The sequence below is a fragment of the Heptranchias perlo genome, chromosome 9, assembly GCF_035084215.1.
Source record: "Heptranchias perlo isolate sHepPer1 chromosome 9, sHepPer1.hap1, whole genome shotgun sequence".
NCBI lineage: Eukaryota > Metazoa > Chordata > Chondrichthyes > Hexanchiformes > Hexanchidae > Heptranchias > Heptranchias perlo.
Window position 1 is genome coordinate 24606957 of NC_090333.1, and position 14901 is coordinate 24621857.

Below are 14901 nucleotides of genomic sequence, written 5' to 3' on the forward strand. Positions count from 1 at the left end.
CTCCTGTTCCTATACTCACCAGCACATGGCACTGGTAGTAATCCTGAGATCACTACTTTTGAGGTCCTGCTTTTTAATTTATCTCCTAACTCCTTAAATTCACCTTGCAGGACCTCATCCCTTTTTTTTACCTATGTCGTTGGTACCAATGTGGACCACGACTACTAGCTGTTCACCCTCCCCCTCCAGAATGCCCTGCAGCCGCTCCGTGACATCCTTGACTCTCGCACCAGGGAGGCAACATACCATCCTGAAGTCACGTTTGCAGCCGCAGAAACGCCTATCTGTTCCCCTTACAATTGAATCCCCTATCACTATAGCCCTGCCACTCTTATTCCTCCCCTCCTGTGCAGCAGAGCCACCCGTGGTGCCACGAATTTGGCTCTTGCTGCTTTCCCCTGATAAGCCATCTCCCCCAACAGTATCCAAAGCGGTATATCTGTTTGAGAGAGAGATGGCCCCAGGGGACTCCTGCTCTACCTGCCTAGTCCTTTTACACTGCCTGGCGGTCACCCATTTCCTTTTTGCCTGCGTAATCTTTACCTGCGGTGTGACCACCTCACTGAACGTACTATCCATGATAATCTCAGCATCGCGGATGCTCCACAGTGAATCCACCCACAGCTCCAGCTCCGAAATACGGTTAGTCAGTAGCCTCAGGTGGACACGCTTCCTGCACACTTGGTCGCCTGGGACACCTGTAGTGTCCATGACTTCCCACATATTGCAGGAGGAGCATATCACGGGTGCAAGCTCTACTGCCATGACTTGCCTTAGATTTACACTGCGTTCACCTCTCAGACTCTCTTCCCGCTCTCGGACTCTCCTTTTATGTTAGGCTCACCTTTCGGACTCTCCTTTTACACTGCACTCACCTCTCAGACTCTCTTCCCACTCTCAGACTCTCCTTTTATATTAGGCTCACCTTTCGGACTCTCCTTTTACACTGCGCTCATCACTCAGACTCTCTTCCCGCTCTCGGACTCTCCTTTTACACTGCACTCACCTCTCGGACTCTTCCCGCTCTCGGGGCTCTCCTTTTACACTGCATCTTTTACATCAGTTTTTATATTTCTAGCTAGCTTTCTCTCGTATTCTAATTTCTCCCTCCTTATTATTCTTTTAGTCATTCTTTGCTGTTTTTTATATTCCGTCCAATCTTCTGACCTGCCACTAATCTCCGCGGAATTGTATGCTTTTTCTTTCAATTTGATACTATCTTTAACTTCCTTAGCCACGGATGTTCCGTCCTTCCCTTAGAGTCTTTCTTTCTCACTGGAATGTATCTTTGCTGAGTGTTATGAAATATCTCATTAGAGATGCAGTGCCAGACATTTACTGACCTATCCCTTAACTTAATTTCCCAGTTTACTTTAGTCAGCTCTGTCTTCTTGCCCTCATAATTGCCCTTATTTAAGTTTAAAACACTCGTCTTAGACTTACTCTTCTCTTCCTCAAACTGAATGTGAAATTCAGTCATATTGAATCATAATGTGCAAGTGCTTAGTTCCTGAGAGCTAATTTGTGCACTTATAAATTATTTAATTATCTAATTATATCAATCTTTGCACAGAGACTAAAATTATATGAAATAAATTTGAACTCTAACACCCTTAGTTAATGTGCTGATCTTCATATGGGACAAGGCACTCATAAACTGAGAATCTGTACAAATGAATGTATGAACTGTATGAATAAATATATGTAATAAGACAACCTCAGCACATTTCCTGCCATATAGAAATATAAAGTGACTCACCCTTTTTGCAGGAGCGGGGGTGAATTATTAGTGAAGCAGGAAATCTTGGTTTTGTGGTATTTCTAATGGGAAATTCAAGTCCAAACTGGATTGGTCTGACCCCTATCGATCTGAGTGACTTAATTATTGAAAGTTATTGAAACTTCACAGTGATGTATTAGTACTTGTAATTGACAACAGTGCAATGTGTTGATAGGAGGATAACCTGCTATTATCAGAGATGACATAGAATATTAAAATACTTATCGGCCATTCATGTTCTAAACCTACACAAAGGAAGATATTTGTTCTCACATCACTCTGAAACTACCTCATTCACTCACTCACTCAAAACTGGGCTTTTCACATCTCTTCGGATCAGAGGAATGAAGAGCAACCAGGAATGGTAGGCTATTAAAGAATTGTAAAAGATTTAATTTAAAACCACAAAGGCAAATGTCCCAAGACAAATTATATTCCTGTATCCTTGTGCTCCTGAGTTTAATGTTCATTTAATGTAATAATCCTAATAGTATGCACTTTTTAATTCTAATGATGGCTGTGACCTGAGATCATGTAACACCAGCATTACTTCTGGGTTATGTAATAAATGACTGCAAGCCATTGCATCTAAGAGGATGTGTTGTATAATTAAACAAAAAAATCCTTTTAGGGTAGGTATGAAACAGTGAAATCCAGGCACTTTGGATAAATAATAGGATTCCAGTTTAAAGAATTTGTACACTAGGAGAAGGTTGTCATGTCTGGTTCACTTAAGGTTCTAATTCAACATTCTTGTCCCAACAAATATCTCAACTGATAATTTGAAGTCTTAAGACCTCTACGTTATGTTTACCATGTGTATTTGATTCCTACAACTGCCTAAATATCACACCTACATAGATTAAATTGATTTGTTACATAACAAGGCAATTCAGTCCCTAATCACTTGCAGGAACTTTAAAAGTATTTTTTCTTTATTTTAAATTTTTCAGTTCTCATTATGTATATTTGGGTCACACATCATTCTCTGGCTGAAAGCAGCCAAGTGACCTGATTTCCTGGTCTCTCCCAATGGAACTCTTGAACTGACAGCAGAGAGTGACCCAGATGACTCGATACAAGATTTCTCTCCCTGCCTGTAGAAGAGTGCATTGTCTCTGCTTAGCACCTCCTGATGTCGCATCTGAGATCAGGAGCTCACTGTATTAGGAGTTGTGGTTACAAACAGTGCAGTCGTCATGGATCACATTATTATCATATGGGGGTCTACATCCAAGTGCTCAATCTGGTGAATATATAGTGTAAATCAGAGAAACATGGACCTATGTTCAATGGCCACCTTGTTCCACAATAATATCTAATATTTTACTCAAAATTCAAGATTGGCTGCTGAGCACATTGTCAGGGAGCAAATGTCCTGCACCATGGCACTCAAAGTGTTAACACACTATGGTTAAACTCTTCTCAAAGGACTGTGCAGTATGTGTGGCACTCATTAATACTTACTGTACTGAGAACAAATCCAACTGTTTCACAGTGACCGTGAGCTGTGTTTTACAATGGACATGCTTTACAGAAAATCTCGGTGCTTGCTCAAACAAATGAAATGTCGAGTCTTAAATTCCTTTGATTTCAGAGCGGTGGAATTGAAAGCAACAGAGGACCTCAGACAAAAGCTTTTTGTAGTCAAAACATCTTATAAGAAGTTTTTCTTGCACTGTCTGACTTGGCAGACAGCTATTTCTTTTTCCTGTAAAAGTTGTTTACCAAAGACTTTGAAGTTGGGATATCAAGTCTTCTTTGTGCACCTGTGTATTGATGAAAACAACTGAAGAATTATTGGAATATTTCCACATTTCTAGTGAAGTAGTGCACCCTTCCATTTTCATCCTAGTTCCCTTTATGTGAGATTACCATTTTAATCATAATTTGTGCTGGGGACTTATTACATGAGTCTGGATAAATGAACCCTTGGAGCCCAAACTAATCTGATTTCAAAATTCAAATTTGTAATCCTGACTTCAGTGGAATTGCCCTATTTGCTTTCAACACATTTGTAAACTTCCTACACGTTTGCACTCCCGGTCTCTGCACTGGGTGTACTGGAATTATGCAGTGCACTTGTTTGTATCTATACTTTTTTCATATGGTCTAATTCCTTAAGATAGTTTCTCTTGTCAGCTAATACATCTGATTATAATAAAAGTGATACTCATGTAAAAATGTATTTTAATCTGAAATCAAAGCAATAATGATGGAATCATCATGGAGTTAGAATCGTTTACCATGGAGGTGAGCATGAAGAAATGCTTGTTTGAATTTGAGAAATCATTTTCAAGTGTGTCACCTGTGCACTCATACTCAAAAAAAAAACTGCCCACCACAGTGTGACTTTTATGCTGGTATAAGCACATTATTTAGAATCATTTTGCACCAGTCAGCACATACCAGATTAAACTTTCACTTTAAATTGGGTATTGGAAATGCTCAGATAGGACGTTAGTTTTGAGGGCTTTTGAATTTGATAGTAAAATTTACAGTGGACTGATAAGTTAAACAGCTACCTGTCTGGTTTTGACTGTTTGTGAAATGGTCTCTAAATTGGACAAAGCGGACCCATGCCAGTCTGAACTTATTGTATGAAAATGTTCTGGGTTAGAAAAGTTCCTATCCTTTACTGCAGTTTAGTTCCTATGTTCATTCATTTGGTGGAATTGTTTTAATATTTGTTGTTTTAGGCATGGTCACCGAATATATTTTCCCACCAAAAAATGAGTCACCCATACTATCTCTTCACAGTACAGATAACTGAATGTTCATTCACTGCTTTTCTCCCGCTAAATAGCTGCTTTTAATTTATTTTAGATCCACATTGCTTATCTTCAACATTGATATTTACTTAGTTTGGAATGGAAGGTGCTTAAGGGGATATTTATGATACTTTACAGTTGACCACACATTGTAATATCTAATATTCAGTTCAAACAAGTCATGTCTGCAAAACAGTTTCTTGATAGTCTAAGTAATGGAAAATGGGTCAGAGGTCACAGCTTTTTAAAAAAATATTTTCCTTGTATTTTTCCCCCTCATATGGCATTTTGCCAAGTTAACACAGATACCTTTCATGGTCTGATTAAGTTGTCAAGAGAAACCTTTATGTCTATTAGCACTCTGTCAACATGCAGTTCAGGAGCTTAGCAATTTTTCCATCAGTAGAATAGGGTGGGGAATGTACCAGCCTCTTATTGTGCATTGTTGGTTTCAGAGGTAGCATTATTAGGAAAGGAGTAATGTATTTGAGAAATATTTGGACACTGCAGCAGCTGCAGTAAGATGTTGGGGAGGTAAATAAACCAACACAGATCTGTACTGTGCACACAACTGCCTTACAAATTTCCTCTCCTACCTGTGGGGAACAATCTGACACTGCAACTAATTCTACTGGCCCAAATTTATATCTTGCCACTGCATTAAAGCACCAGCACCCTCTATTTTGCCAACCTATACTTGGTCAGACAGCTAAACTCTTACAGGAAGTTTATAGCAGTTGAATAATTTTGCCCATATTTTTTTTTAAAACCTTCCAATGTTCTGGCTTATAATTTTGATTGCATAATGAGCTAATATTTGAAACAACTTGAACTGATTACATTTTCACAGTTCTACAAATAAAGGAAATATATCTGAACATAAAAAGAGCATGGGGGAAAATGAAAAGGATGAACTAAAATAAGGATAAAGTAAAATCAAAGATTGAATTGATGTAGTCAGAAGTTGATAGGGAGAGTAAATTTAAACCAGTTACTGTAAATGAGTGAAAGAGCAGAGCCATTCCCGTCACTGCCATTGTTCGTTGCAAGTCAGTTTTTAAAAAAAAGTTGTAGACAAATTGAGTAGTAGAGGAGCCATTATAAGAACAACATATCATTTTTAAAGTCTTCCCACTACAGAGAAGCAAACTTCATACCTTTTGTCTGGAATGGATTCAAAATGTGGTCCCTATGGTGAAATGAGTAAAATGAGTCAGTCACCTCCAAACTAGTTTTGTGTCAAAATCCTGGAGGTAAAAAGAGAATGCTCTGACAGACTTACCTCTTCAGTGGAGGCATTCAGTTCTAAGATGTGTAATAAAGAAGGTTACTTGAATGGTACAAGGGTGGGGAAGTTGTCTCCTTTATCTCATCAGGTTTGCGTTGTGACATGGAGCCATTCTCATCTGCTGAACTTTTGCGTTGGTTATTAGTAATTTTTTTTCATCGAGACATGAAACCGCAGGATGATAATTAAAAGAAATATCTCAACTGTCTGAAAGACTGCATAATTGGCAATCAGGCATAATAGTCTTGCAAATGAGAGAGATAACAGGTGAAATTAGCAACGTGCAGTGAGAGTAACAAATAAGCAAGATACGAGTTAAAATTAGCATAACGCTGTGTAATTATCACGTTTCAGTGTTCAAATTAAAGTTACAGTATTATTTCCCCACCAATCTGGATCTTTCATTTTAACTGTCCCAAAGTTCTAGTGTGAACAGCTGGTAAATAAATGCTTTGGTTGTCACCAAATTGCTGTTTATCAAGCGATGAATCTGAACATTATCACTACTTTCTGGAAGCATGGTAGACAATTTAATAGTGCATGAATCAAGTGTTTCAACTTGTATGATTGCTTCATTGATGGTGGTAAAAGATTTAGAAAATTCACTAACTGTCTAGATACTACTACATACTATAACAATAGAGGGTTGGGCAGCTCTGGAAGATGAGGAAACAATAGAAGGGAGCTGAGTAGACGCCTAAAGGGGACACTCTGTCAGAGGCTGGTGGGAAAACACCACAGCAGTGCTAAATAAAACACAGGGTTATACCAGCATGGGCTAAGCAGAAATTTGGAAAATGTTTTCAAAAAGAATGGGGTCAAAATGATTTCCAGACCAATCTGGCTCCATTTGAATATTAGTCTTAAATTTCACATTTAAAACAAAATACTAGTTAGTGCATCAGGGGCATTGATCAACTAAAGCATCATATGATAATGACTAACTTATTAACTTGAAAGCAGTATCTTGGAATATGGTTGTTCCCCTCTATACTTCCAGCTGAGTGGGATTCCATTTCACTGATCAACCTGCAGAATGGCCCCAGTAACCAGTTTGATGCTTAATAACTTGACCTCAAAACAATTTTTCTCAAAATTTGAACTTGTTTAGGACTGAATATGCGGCTGAGCACACTTGCTCACTAGACAAAACAGCAACACTGATATAACCATAGAGGTATATGTGAGCTGGACTGTCCCACCCCCTCCAAAGAGAACGGCGGCTTGCATGGGTTTATGGAGGGAACAGACAATAAAACTCAAAATAATCACCTGTGACACTTATTACGATTTCATGTGAACATTGTGCGTTGGATGGAATTTTTCTTGCTAAAGCAGGACTTATTTTACGTAACTGTATGAAATGCAATATCAAAGTAGGACTGCAAAGAAGTGTCTGTATTAAGGTTAATTCCTGTTCAATTTCTTGTTTCGTTTTTCTTTTTGTATTGACGTTCTCTAAACAACTATACTCAGGGGTTCAAATAAGGAGTCAGATCGGAGTGCTACATTGGACTAGAAGACATTAACCGTAGGGTGCACTTCCCTACTTCATGGACAAGTAATAATACAAAAACACTGAATATATATTATCTTTCCCTTTACTTGAATGAGGCAGTGTTTTAAAAGGTTTAAGCCAATTAGTTCAAAAAACTGAAAAGATAATATTCTACGGTTCTGAAAGGCTTGGTGCTTCAGTTCCCAATATCCATGTGATGGAAGTATTCTAAGTCACAGAGTTAGCTGCTCACTGGAGGAAATACTTAAGTGTTATTTGAACCCCTGAGTATATAACTGTTCCTTCACCTATTTAACTCTGAAGCTGGTCTCTTTTCCTCTGGTAAAAGCTAATTTGTTTTTTTCCCCCTTTTTAAAAAAAAATGTTTCTGCCCCATTTTCTTCACAGGTCCAAGTGTCCCCAGTTGCCCAAACAACTCAAGTTAGTTTAATTGTCCTGTGTCTTTTCTGCATTTTTTTTTTCTGTATATTTCTTCTTGCTGTGCCATGAAGGTCATTTTTGCTCAAAGAAGCTAATCTCAGTTCCAATCTGACTAATTGAGCAGTATCCCCTTTGGTTATCTACACAGCCTCAATTTCCATGGTATATGTGTATATATATATTTTCCAAAGTTACCATATTCACATTTTTTTTTAAAAACCCAAACGTATGCAGTGTTCTCAAAACCACCCTATCACAAAATGCATTGCAAAACATTTTGGTGGGCACACTGGCTGTCAAAATCTCAAGCCTCAGGAGCCTCTACTATAATACTGAATTTCTGCTACGAGAGGCTTTCGGTAATGCGTAGGAATAGTAGTGACCCCTTTTGAGTTTTAGAAAACTGTAGCATTTTAATTTACTTCATGGGTCCAATGGGTTTATGGTCCTGACCATTATAAAACAAAAAAGTTCTACCTCTTTGCCCTTTTCCACGCCTATAATTAAATAAAAGCTGTATCCTGTTCAAGCAGCGAGCATTTCAAGAGCCTAGAAAAGAATTTCCAACTTCACAAAACAGCATTTTTGGCTGGAGATCCTTCTCTTAAGACTGCTTAAAACAAGATTTAAAACAAGATTGCTTTAAAAAATGTAAAAGTGGATTCAATTTGCCTTCTACTGTCACTAAATAGACTGTTCCAACATTAGAAGTGTCTTTAATTTATAAATGTTACGAACAGGAATAATTAGTGCAATACTGTCAATAAAACTTTTTACATCATATTCTTTATTTAAAAGTAAAATTATTAATCAGTTTTTTCAATCAATGGCAGTATTCATTTTGAATTGGCAGTTAATCTTTGAGTATTCCTCCAGAGTTTCTGCAGGGAGCGAGTACAAATTGCTAAGCTCAAATGCAGTTCTAATAAAGTTGGGGGTGAGAGTAGATCTCCAATGGTTTTAATAAATGCAGTGAAGAACATAAGAAATAGGAGCAGGAGTAGGCCATGTGGCCCCTCGAGCCTGCTCCGCCATTCAGTAAGATCATGGCTGGTCTTCAACCTCAACTTCACTTTCCCGCCTGATCCCCATGACCATATAGAATGTTCGCAATAGTGGTGTACATTGGCTAAAGAATTGCAGAGCAGTGCTCAGTGGTGTGCTTTAAACTATGTAAGTAGAGGACAGATAAGAACTTTTGATTAAAAGATATAATCCGTTTAAGCATGCCATCTGTTTCAATGTTGGTGTACCTAATTAGTCTGGGATTTAGCTGAATTTTCTGCCAAATGTGTCGCCCAATAAATGGCTACTCAAGGAATTAGATCACGCAAATAACCAAGGGTCCAGGATAGTTGACATTCCTATAAGATGCTATAGAAAGAATTCAATGCCAAAATATTGGTGCAGTGATGATATTCTGCCATCAGATGGCACTTGTCATCAAAAATCACAAAATAAATCACTTGTTTTTCTTACTTTTTATAAAAAGTTGTTGTAACTTTATTTGTTTATCTCAAAAACTTTCAATCCCCTCATCATTAATTTGTTCTGCTCCAAATGCCCCCAGTGCTTGGCTATGAGATCTAGCAAATGGCCTGCTCCAAGGCTCTTTTTAATGTTATTCTACAAATGTCCATTAAGAGTTTCACAACACCTTTAACCAAATGGCCCTCATATTTCTCTCACTAATCCACTAGAGTAGTATCAAATTTCAGTTCAGTACCTATCATGATATTACACCAAAATCAGGAATTTACCATGTTGAGAATCGCAACTGCAAAAGCATCCTACCATACGATGGCAAAAATCAGAATATTAAATGACATTCTTATTGCGTTTTTGTTACATAGAAACTTAACACTTTTTAAAAACTTTTTTAAAAAGGCTGTTTGATGAGTTTTGTATGCTGTAGATTGATCAATCATATTGTACTTACAGGACAAGCTGTAGACATCTAGAGATAGAACAACATTACTGCACCAATTTAGCCTCCACTTCAACTTTTTGAAGATGGTATTAGTTAGGCATCTGAAAATTGAATCTCGGCATCTGTATAGAAACTAAAGTTTCAGAACCCTGGCTCTTACTAGCAACTGAAGTACTGTATTCCTGTGGAGTAGCTGGTCTGAATCCCATTCGAGGTTAACGTATTGTCTTTCATTTCTGTAGTGTACTCCAGGGAGTGCTCATAAAAATCATGTTTGTGAGCCTTCACTTATGAACTGCCGACTATTGAGATGAAAAATTACATTTATGGTATTTTTTAACCTTTACTATGCTTCATTTTGTAATGATTTGGGGCCTGACTCTCACATTGGCATCAGTCAGGTTGTAGCCATTACCCTGGTCTCACCAGCGCTCCAAAATAATGTGTGATGATGTAGAAGTGCTGGACCCAAATTTAGGTGCAGAACTGAGTGAAAAATGACAACAACCATTCTTCATGGACAGTGGAAAAGTAATGTCTATTTGGGTAACAGAGTAGTTATGCAATAACATTGTTAGTGTGTGGATTTATGCAGACATCAGAAAGTGGACTCTGAATCCAGCATTACCATGTCATTGCAAGTCATTTTGATTGCTAAAATGAGCATGGGGGGTGGAAATGGTATAATGACAGCAGCCATCCTTTTATTGAATGGCAACTTAACTAAATTATTTTTAAAAATAACAAATCTAAGTTTAAATCTAATTTTTCACCTTAATGTATGGTGACTGGTAAAGGACTTTTGTGTGCCTTCCCTAGAGTAATTTCTAAATTTTATTTAAACATATACGGACAGAATTATTGACTGGTAGATGAGTTTGTGACCTTGAGGATTTTTAGAGCTGTAATAAACAAACACAAAATTAAATAACTAATCAATTGCTGCTGATTCTCGATACTTTAAAGACTTATTTTTTTATTTAAGTTACACGGGAAAGATTGTCAAACTGGTAGGGTTGTTTTGAGCTGCTGCGTCTTTTTACCTTCCCAAGGACCAACAAAATTCAATTTGGTTGCATTGAAAGTAATATTTTCCATTTTAAAACAAATTAGTCTTTCTAATAAAGAGTACTATGTAAAAGACAAAGCAGAATTTGGAGTACTCTAGAGGAAGTGTTAATTCCTGTGTGCCTAATAATTGCAATAGTGACCAAAGAATGCGAAAGCAGAAAAAAATTATGTACCACTTCCTCCAGTTCCCCCCCCCCCCACCCCCCCAGCAACTTGAGTGAGTAATACTTTCGGAAAAAGAGAAAGTCAGAAGTAAGAATTCTTTTGGGTACTCTTGCGAGATTGATTACTCTCTTTCCCTCTCCAAACAGAAACATGCACTATGGATTAGATTATCAACCTCAGCCTGTGTAGATGAGAAAAAGGGAATGCTGCATTTTTAACAGCCTTTATTGTCTTTCTCATTCAAATCTGCCTTGGTCATCACTTTTCTGTATGTAACCGCATATGGGCTGCTTAGAAACTGTGTGCCATGTGATCAGTGACTGTTGCATCTGAGCATGTTCACTAGAGAACAGTTTCAACCATGCAGTTATATTTTTAAAAAATCCACAAATTTTGGCGCATGTTATATTGTAACTCCAGTGTTTTTGGTAATGTCACACATAACCTTTCTACATGCATAATGCATATGTGCTTTTAACACTTATTTCATTTTATTTAATTTGTTTTAAAAATTGTCATGTTCAGTAATCGTATACCTCACTGACTTTGTGACTCTTATTTGGTTAGGCATGAGAGACCATCCACCAATCCCCGTCACTGATCTTGCTGACAACATTGAAAGATTGAAGGCCAATGATAATTTGAAGTTCTCACAGGAGTATGAGGTGGGTTGAGCCTCAAAATAATACATATCTAGCCAAACAATCATTTTCTTTTTACTTTGAGCATATTTGAGTCCGTGAAGGTGCTGGAAATGATCATGTATTAAGAATGGAACATATTTATTTCTTTGCACCCATCTTCCACATCAGGAATTCCCAAATCAGATACATTACAGAATTTCCTCTAATTATCTTGACAATATGTCTCAGACTTGCATCTGTAAGGAAAGAAATCCCAGCACCGGTGAGAGAAATAAAATATCACATTCAAGAGACTCAATGTACAAATTCTGTTTATACCCTGGTTATGTTTTTCCAAAGGCAAGTTTTTTTTTTAAAGATTTTGGGTTGTGCCACAATTGCAATACCAAGTTATAGTCCAGCAATTTTATTTGAATTGCTGGACTATAACTTGGTGTTGTAAAATTGTTTACAATTGTCAACCCCAGTCCATCACCGGCATCTCCACACAATTGCAATAGTTATTTCAACATAAATACAGGCTACCTTTGTAACACTCTGTGAAATAAAACTCAGTGGCACTACAATTTGAATTGTGTGGTACAATCACTAGAGCTTGCTATCAATTTGAAATGGAACATCTTGGATTGAGTCATTGTGCTGAAAAGCAATCATTTCATTAAAATTGCTGAAATTCCTGATATGGGGGTAGAAGAGAGAAACCAGGACAGAATTAACACAACTAAACCTGAGATGTGTCACTACTTTGTAGAACTTTAGTAGCTATATGCGATCCTTTATAAAATTAGTACAGTATATACAAGTTTAATGCTATTCCATATTTGTGTTTGTAGTGCAGTTTTTTTTGTTGTAACAGTTCTAAAGTATAAACAGCAATTAGTACTTGTTCAGCCAATAGGATTCCTGGGGTACAATAATTTATCTACTATAATATGTTGTAAGTATTAAGTGGGCTGCCGTTCGTTAAGGAATTATTTAATCTCAAACTAGTTATCTGGGCTCTTTGCAATCAAATCTCTTAACTGTACAACATACTATAGTAGATAAATGATTAAATTGCAGGAATCCTATTGGCTGAACAAGTACTGCTTTCATTTCACTCCACTCGTGTTTTGGCATTTGGGAATTCATCAGTAGCTGCAGCGTGTATATCAGGAATAACAACAACAACAACTTGCATTTATCTAGTGCCTTTAAAGTAGAAAAACATCCCAAAGTGCTTCACAGGACAAAAATTGTCACCGGATCAAACAAGAATTAACACCGAACAAAGAAGGAGATATTAGGAAGGGTGACTAAAAGCTTGGTCAGAGGTAGGTTTTAAGGAGAGAGAGGTGGAGAGGTTTAGGGAGGAAATTCCAGCGCTTCGGCCCCATACATCATGGCCACCAATGGTGGGGCAAAGGGAGTTGGGGTGCGTAAGAGGCCAGAGGGGAAGGAAGTTAGAGTTCTTGAAGGGTTAGGGCTGGAGGAGGTTACAGAGATAAGGAGGGGCAAGGCCTTGGAGGAATTTGATTCCTGCTGCTGTGGAATATGCTTTGTTAAAGTGGAGGGCAGATTCTATTATATTAGAACAACATGAAAATAATTGTACATACACAGTTGTTCCTAAGTCACAATATTATTTTCTGAGGGTAGGTTTTTTCCAGCTGCTCAATCCTTTAGCAACCAAAAAGTTACAACCTTGCTCTCTGGCATAGTTCATATTATTGCCTCCAGAGAAAACCCCTCAAAGGAAAGCATTTATATAGTGCCTTTCAGGTCCTCAGGACATCCAAAGCACTTCACAACCAGTTAAGTACCTTTTGAAGTGTCTTCACTGTTGCAAGCGTGGTAACCAATTTGCACACAGCAAAGTCCCACAAACAGCAATGAGATAAGTAACCAGATAACCTGTTTTTAATGGTGTTGGTTGAGGGATAAATTTTAGCCAAGAGAACAACAACAACATGCATTTATAAAGCACCTTTAATGTAGAAAAATGTAATGGTGCTTCACAGAGGAGTAATCAGGCAAAGTTGATGCAGAACCAAAAAAGGAGAAATTAGGACAGGTGAAAGAAGTAGGTTTTAAGGAGAGTCGTAAAGGAAGACAGTGGTGGAAGGGCTTAGGAGGGGATTCCAGTGCATGGGGACTAGATGGCTGAAGTCTGCCAATAGTGAGGTGAAGATAGGTGTACAAGAGGCCAGATTTAGAGGATTGGAAAATTCTTGGGGATTTGTAGGGCTGGTAGAGGTTGTAGAGATAAAGAGGAGCATGGCTATGTAAGTATATAAGTACAAGGATGAGAATTTTAAATTGGATGCATTGGGGGACCGGGTGCCAATGTAGGTCAACAAGGATAAGGGTTTATCGGTGAGCGGAACTTGGTGCGGGATAGCACACAGGCAGTAGTTTTGAATGAGCTGAAGTTTACAAAGCGTGGAACCAGCCAGGGGAGCATTGGATTAGTCAGGTCTGAATGTGACAAAGGATGAGAGTTTCAATGGCAAATGGGCTGAGGTATGGGTGGAGATGAGCGATGTTACAAAGGTGGAAATAGACTGTCTTTATGATTGAGATATAGGGTCAGAAACTCAGCTCGGGATCAAATAGGATACTGAGGTTGTGAATAGCCTGGTTCAACCTGAATCAGTGGCCAGGGAGAGGTATGGAATTGGTAGCAAGGGTATTATGCTTGCGGCGGGGACTGAAGAGGATGGCAGAAATTGCATCTCATCAAGCCTTGGGTGTTGGACAAGCAGTGTCACAGCACAGGGGCAATGGAGGGGTAGAGAGAGGTGTGGAAAGGTAGAGTGGAATGTCGTCCACGATCAAGTTGAAGTTGATAATTTTGGTAAGCATGTAGAGGAGGAAGGGCCGAGGATAGAATCTTGAGGGACCCCAGTGGTAATGGTATAGGGGTGGAAAGAGAAGGCATTGCTATAGCGGCTCTGGCTATGATTGGATAGGTAAGAGTAGAACTAAGTGAGAGCAGGCCCACTGAGCTGAACAACAGAGGAGAGGAGTTGGAGAAGAATACTGTGGTTGACCGTGTCAAGGCTGCAGAGGTCAAGGAGTGAAAGTGCACCACGGTCACAGTTGCAGAGTATATCATTTGTGACTTTTATTAAGATTGTTTCCGTGCTGTGACGGGCAGAAACTCTCATGCTGCTCCTCGAATAATGCCATGGGATCTTTTATGTCCACATGCGAAGGCAGATGGGGCCTCAGTTTAATGTCTCACCTGAAAAACAGCATCTCTGACAATTCAGCACTCCCTGCACTGAAGTGTCAGCCCAGATTATGTGCTCAAGTCTCTGGAATGGGCCTC

At 38.5% G+C, this 14901-nt stretch overlaps 1 protein-coding gene across 8 annotated transcripts in view; it reads left to right on the forward strand.

Moving 5' to 3' along the window:
* Positions 1 to 14901, forward strand: part of LOC137325201 (receptor-type tyrosine-protein phosphatase F-like) — a 521369-nt gene that overhangs the window by 423874 nt on the left and 82594 nt on the right. For 5 of the 8 annotated variants that reach the window (XM_067990027.1, XM_067990026.1, XM_067990028.1 and 2 more), the window contains 2 exons: positions 7746 to 7778; positions 11512 to 11609. In XM_067990027.1, the coding sequence (XP_067846128.1) occupies positions 7746 to 7778; positions 11512 to 11609 (131 nt within the window). The remainder of the gene's footprint in view (positions 1 to 7745; positions 7779 to 11511; positions 11610 to 14901) is intronic. The other 3 variants (XM_067990031.1, XM_067990032.1, XM_067990033.1) reach the window with 1 other exon arrangement.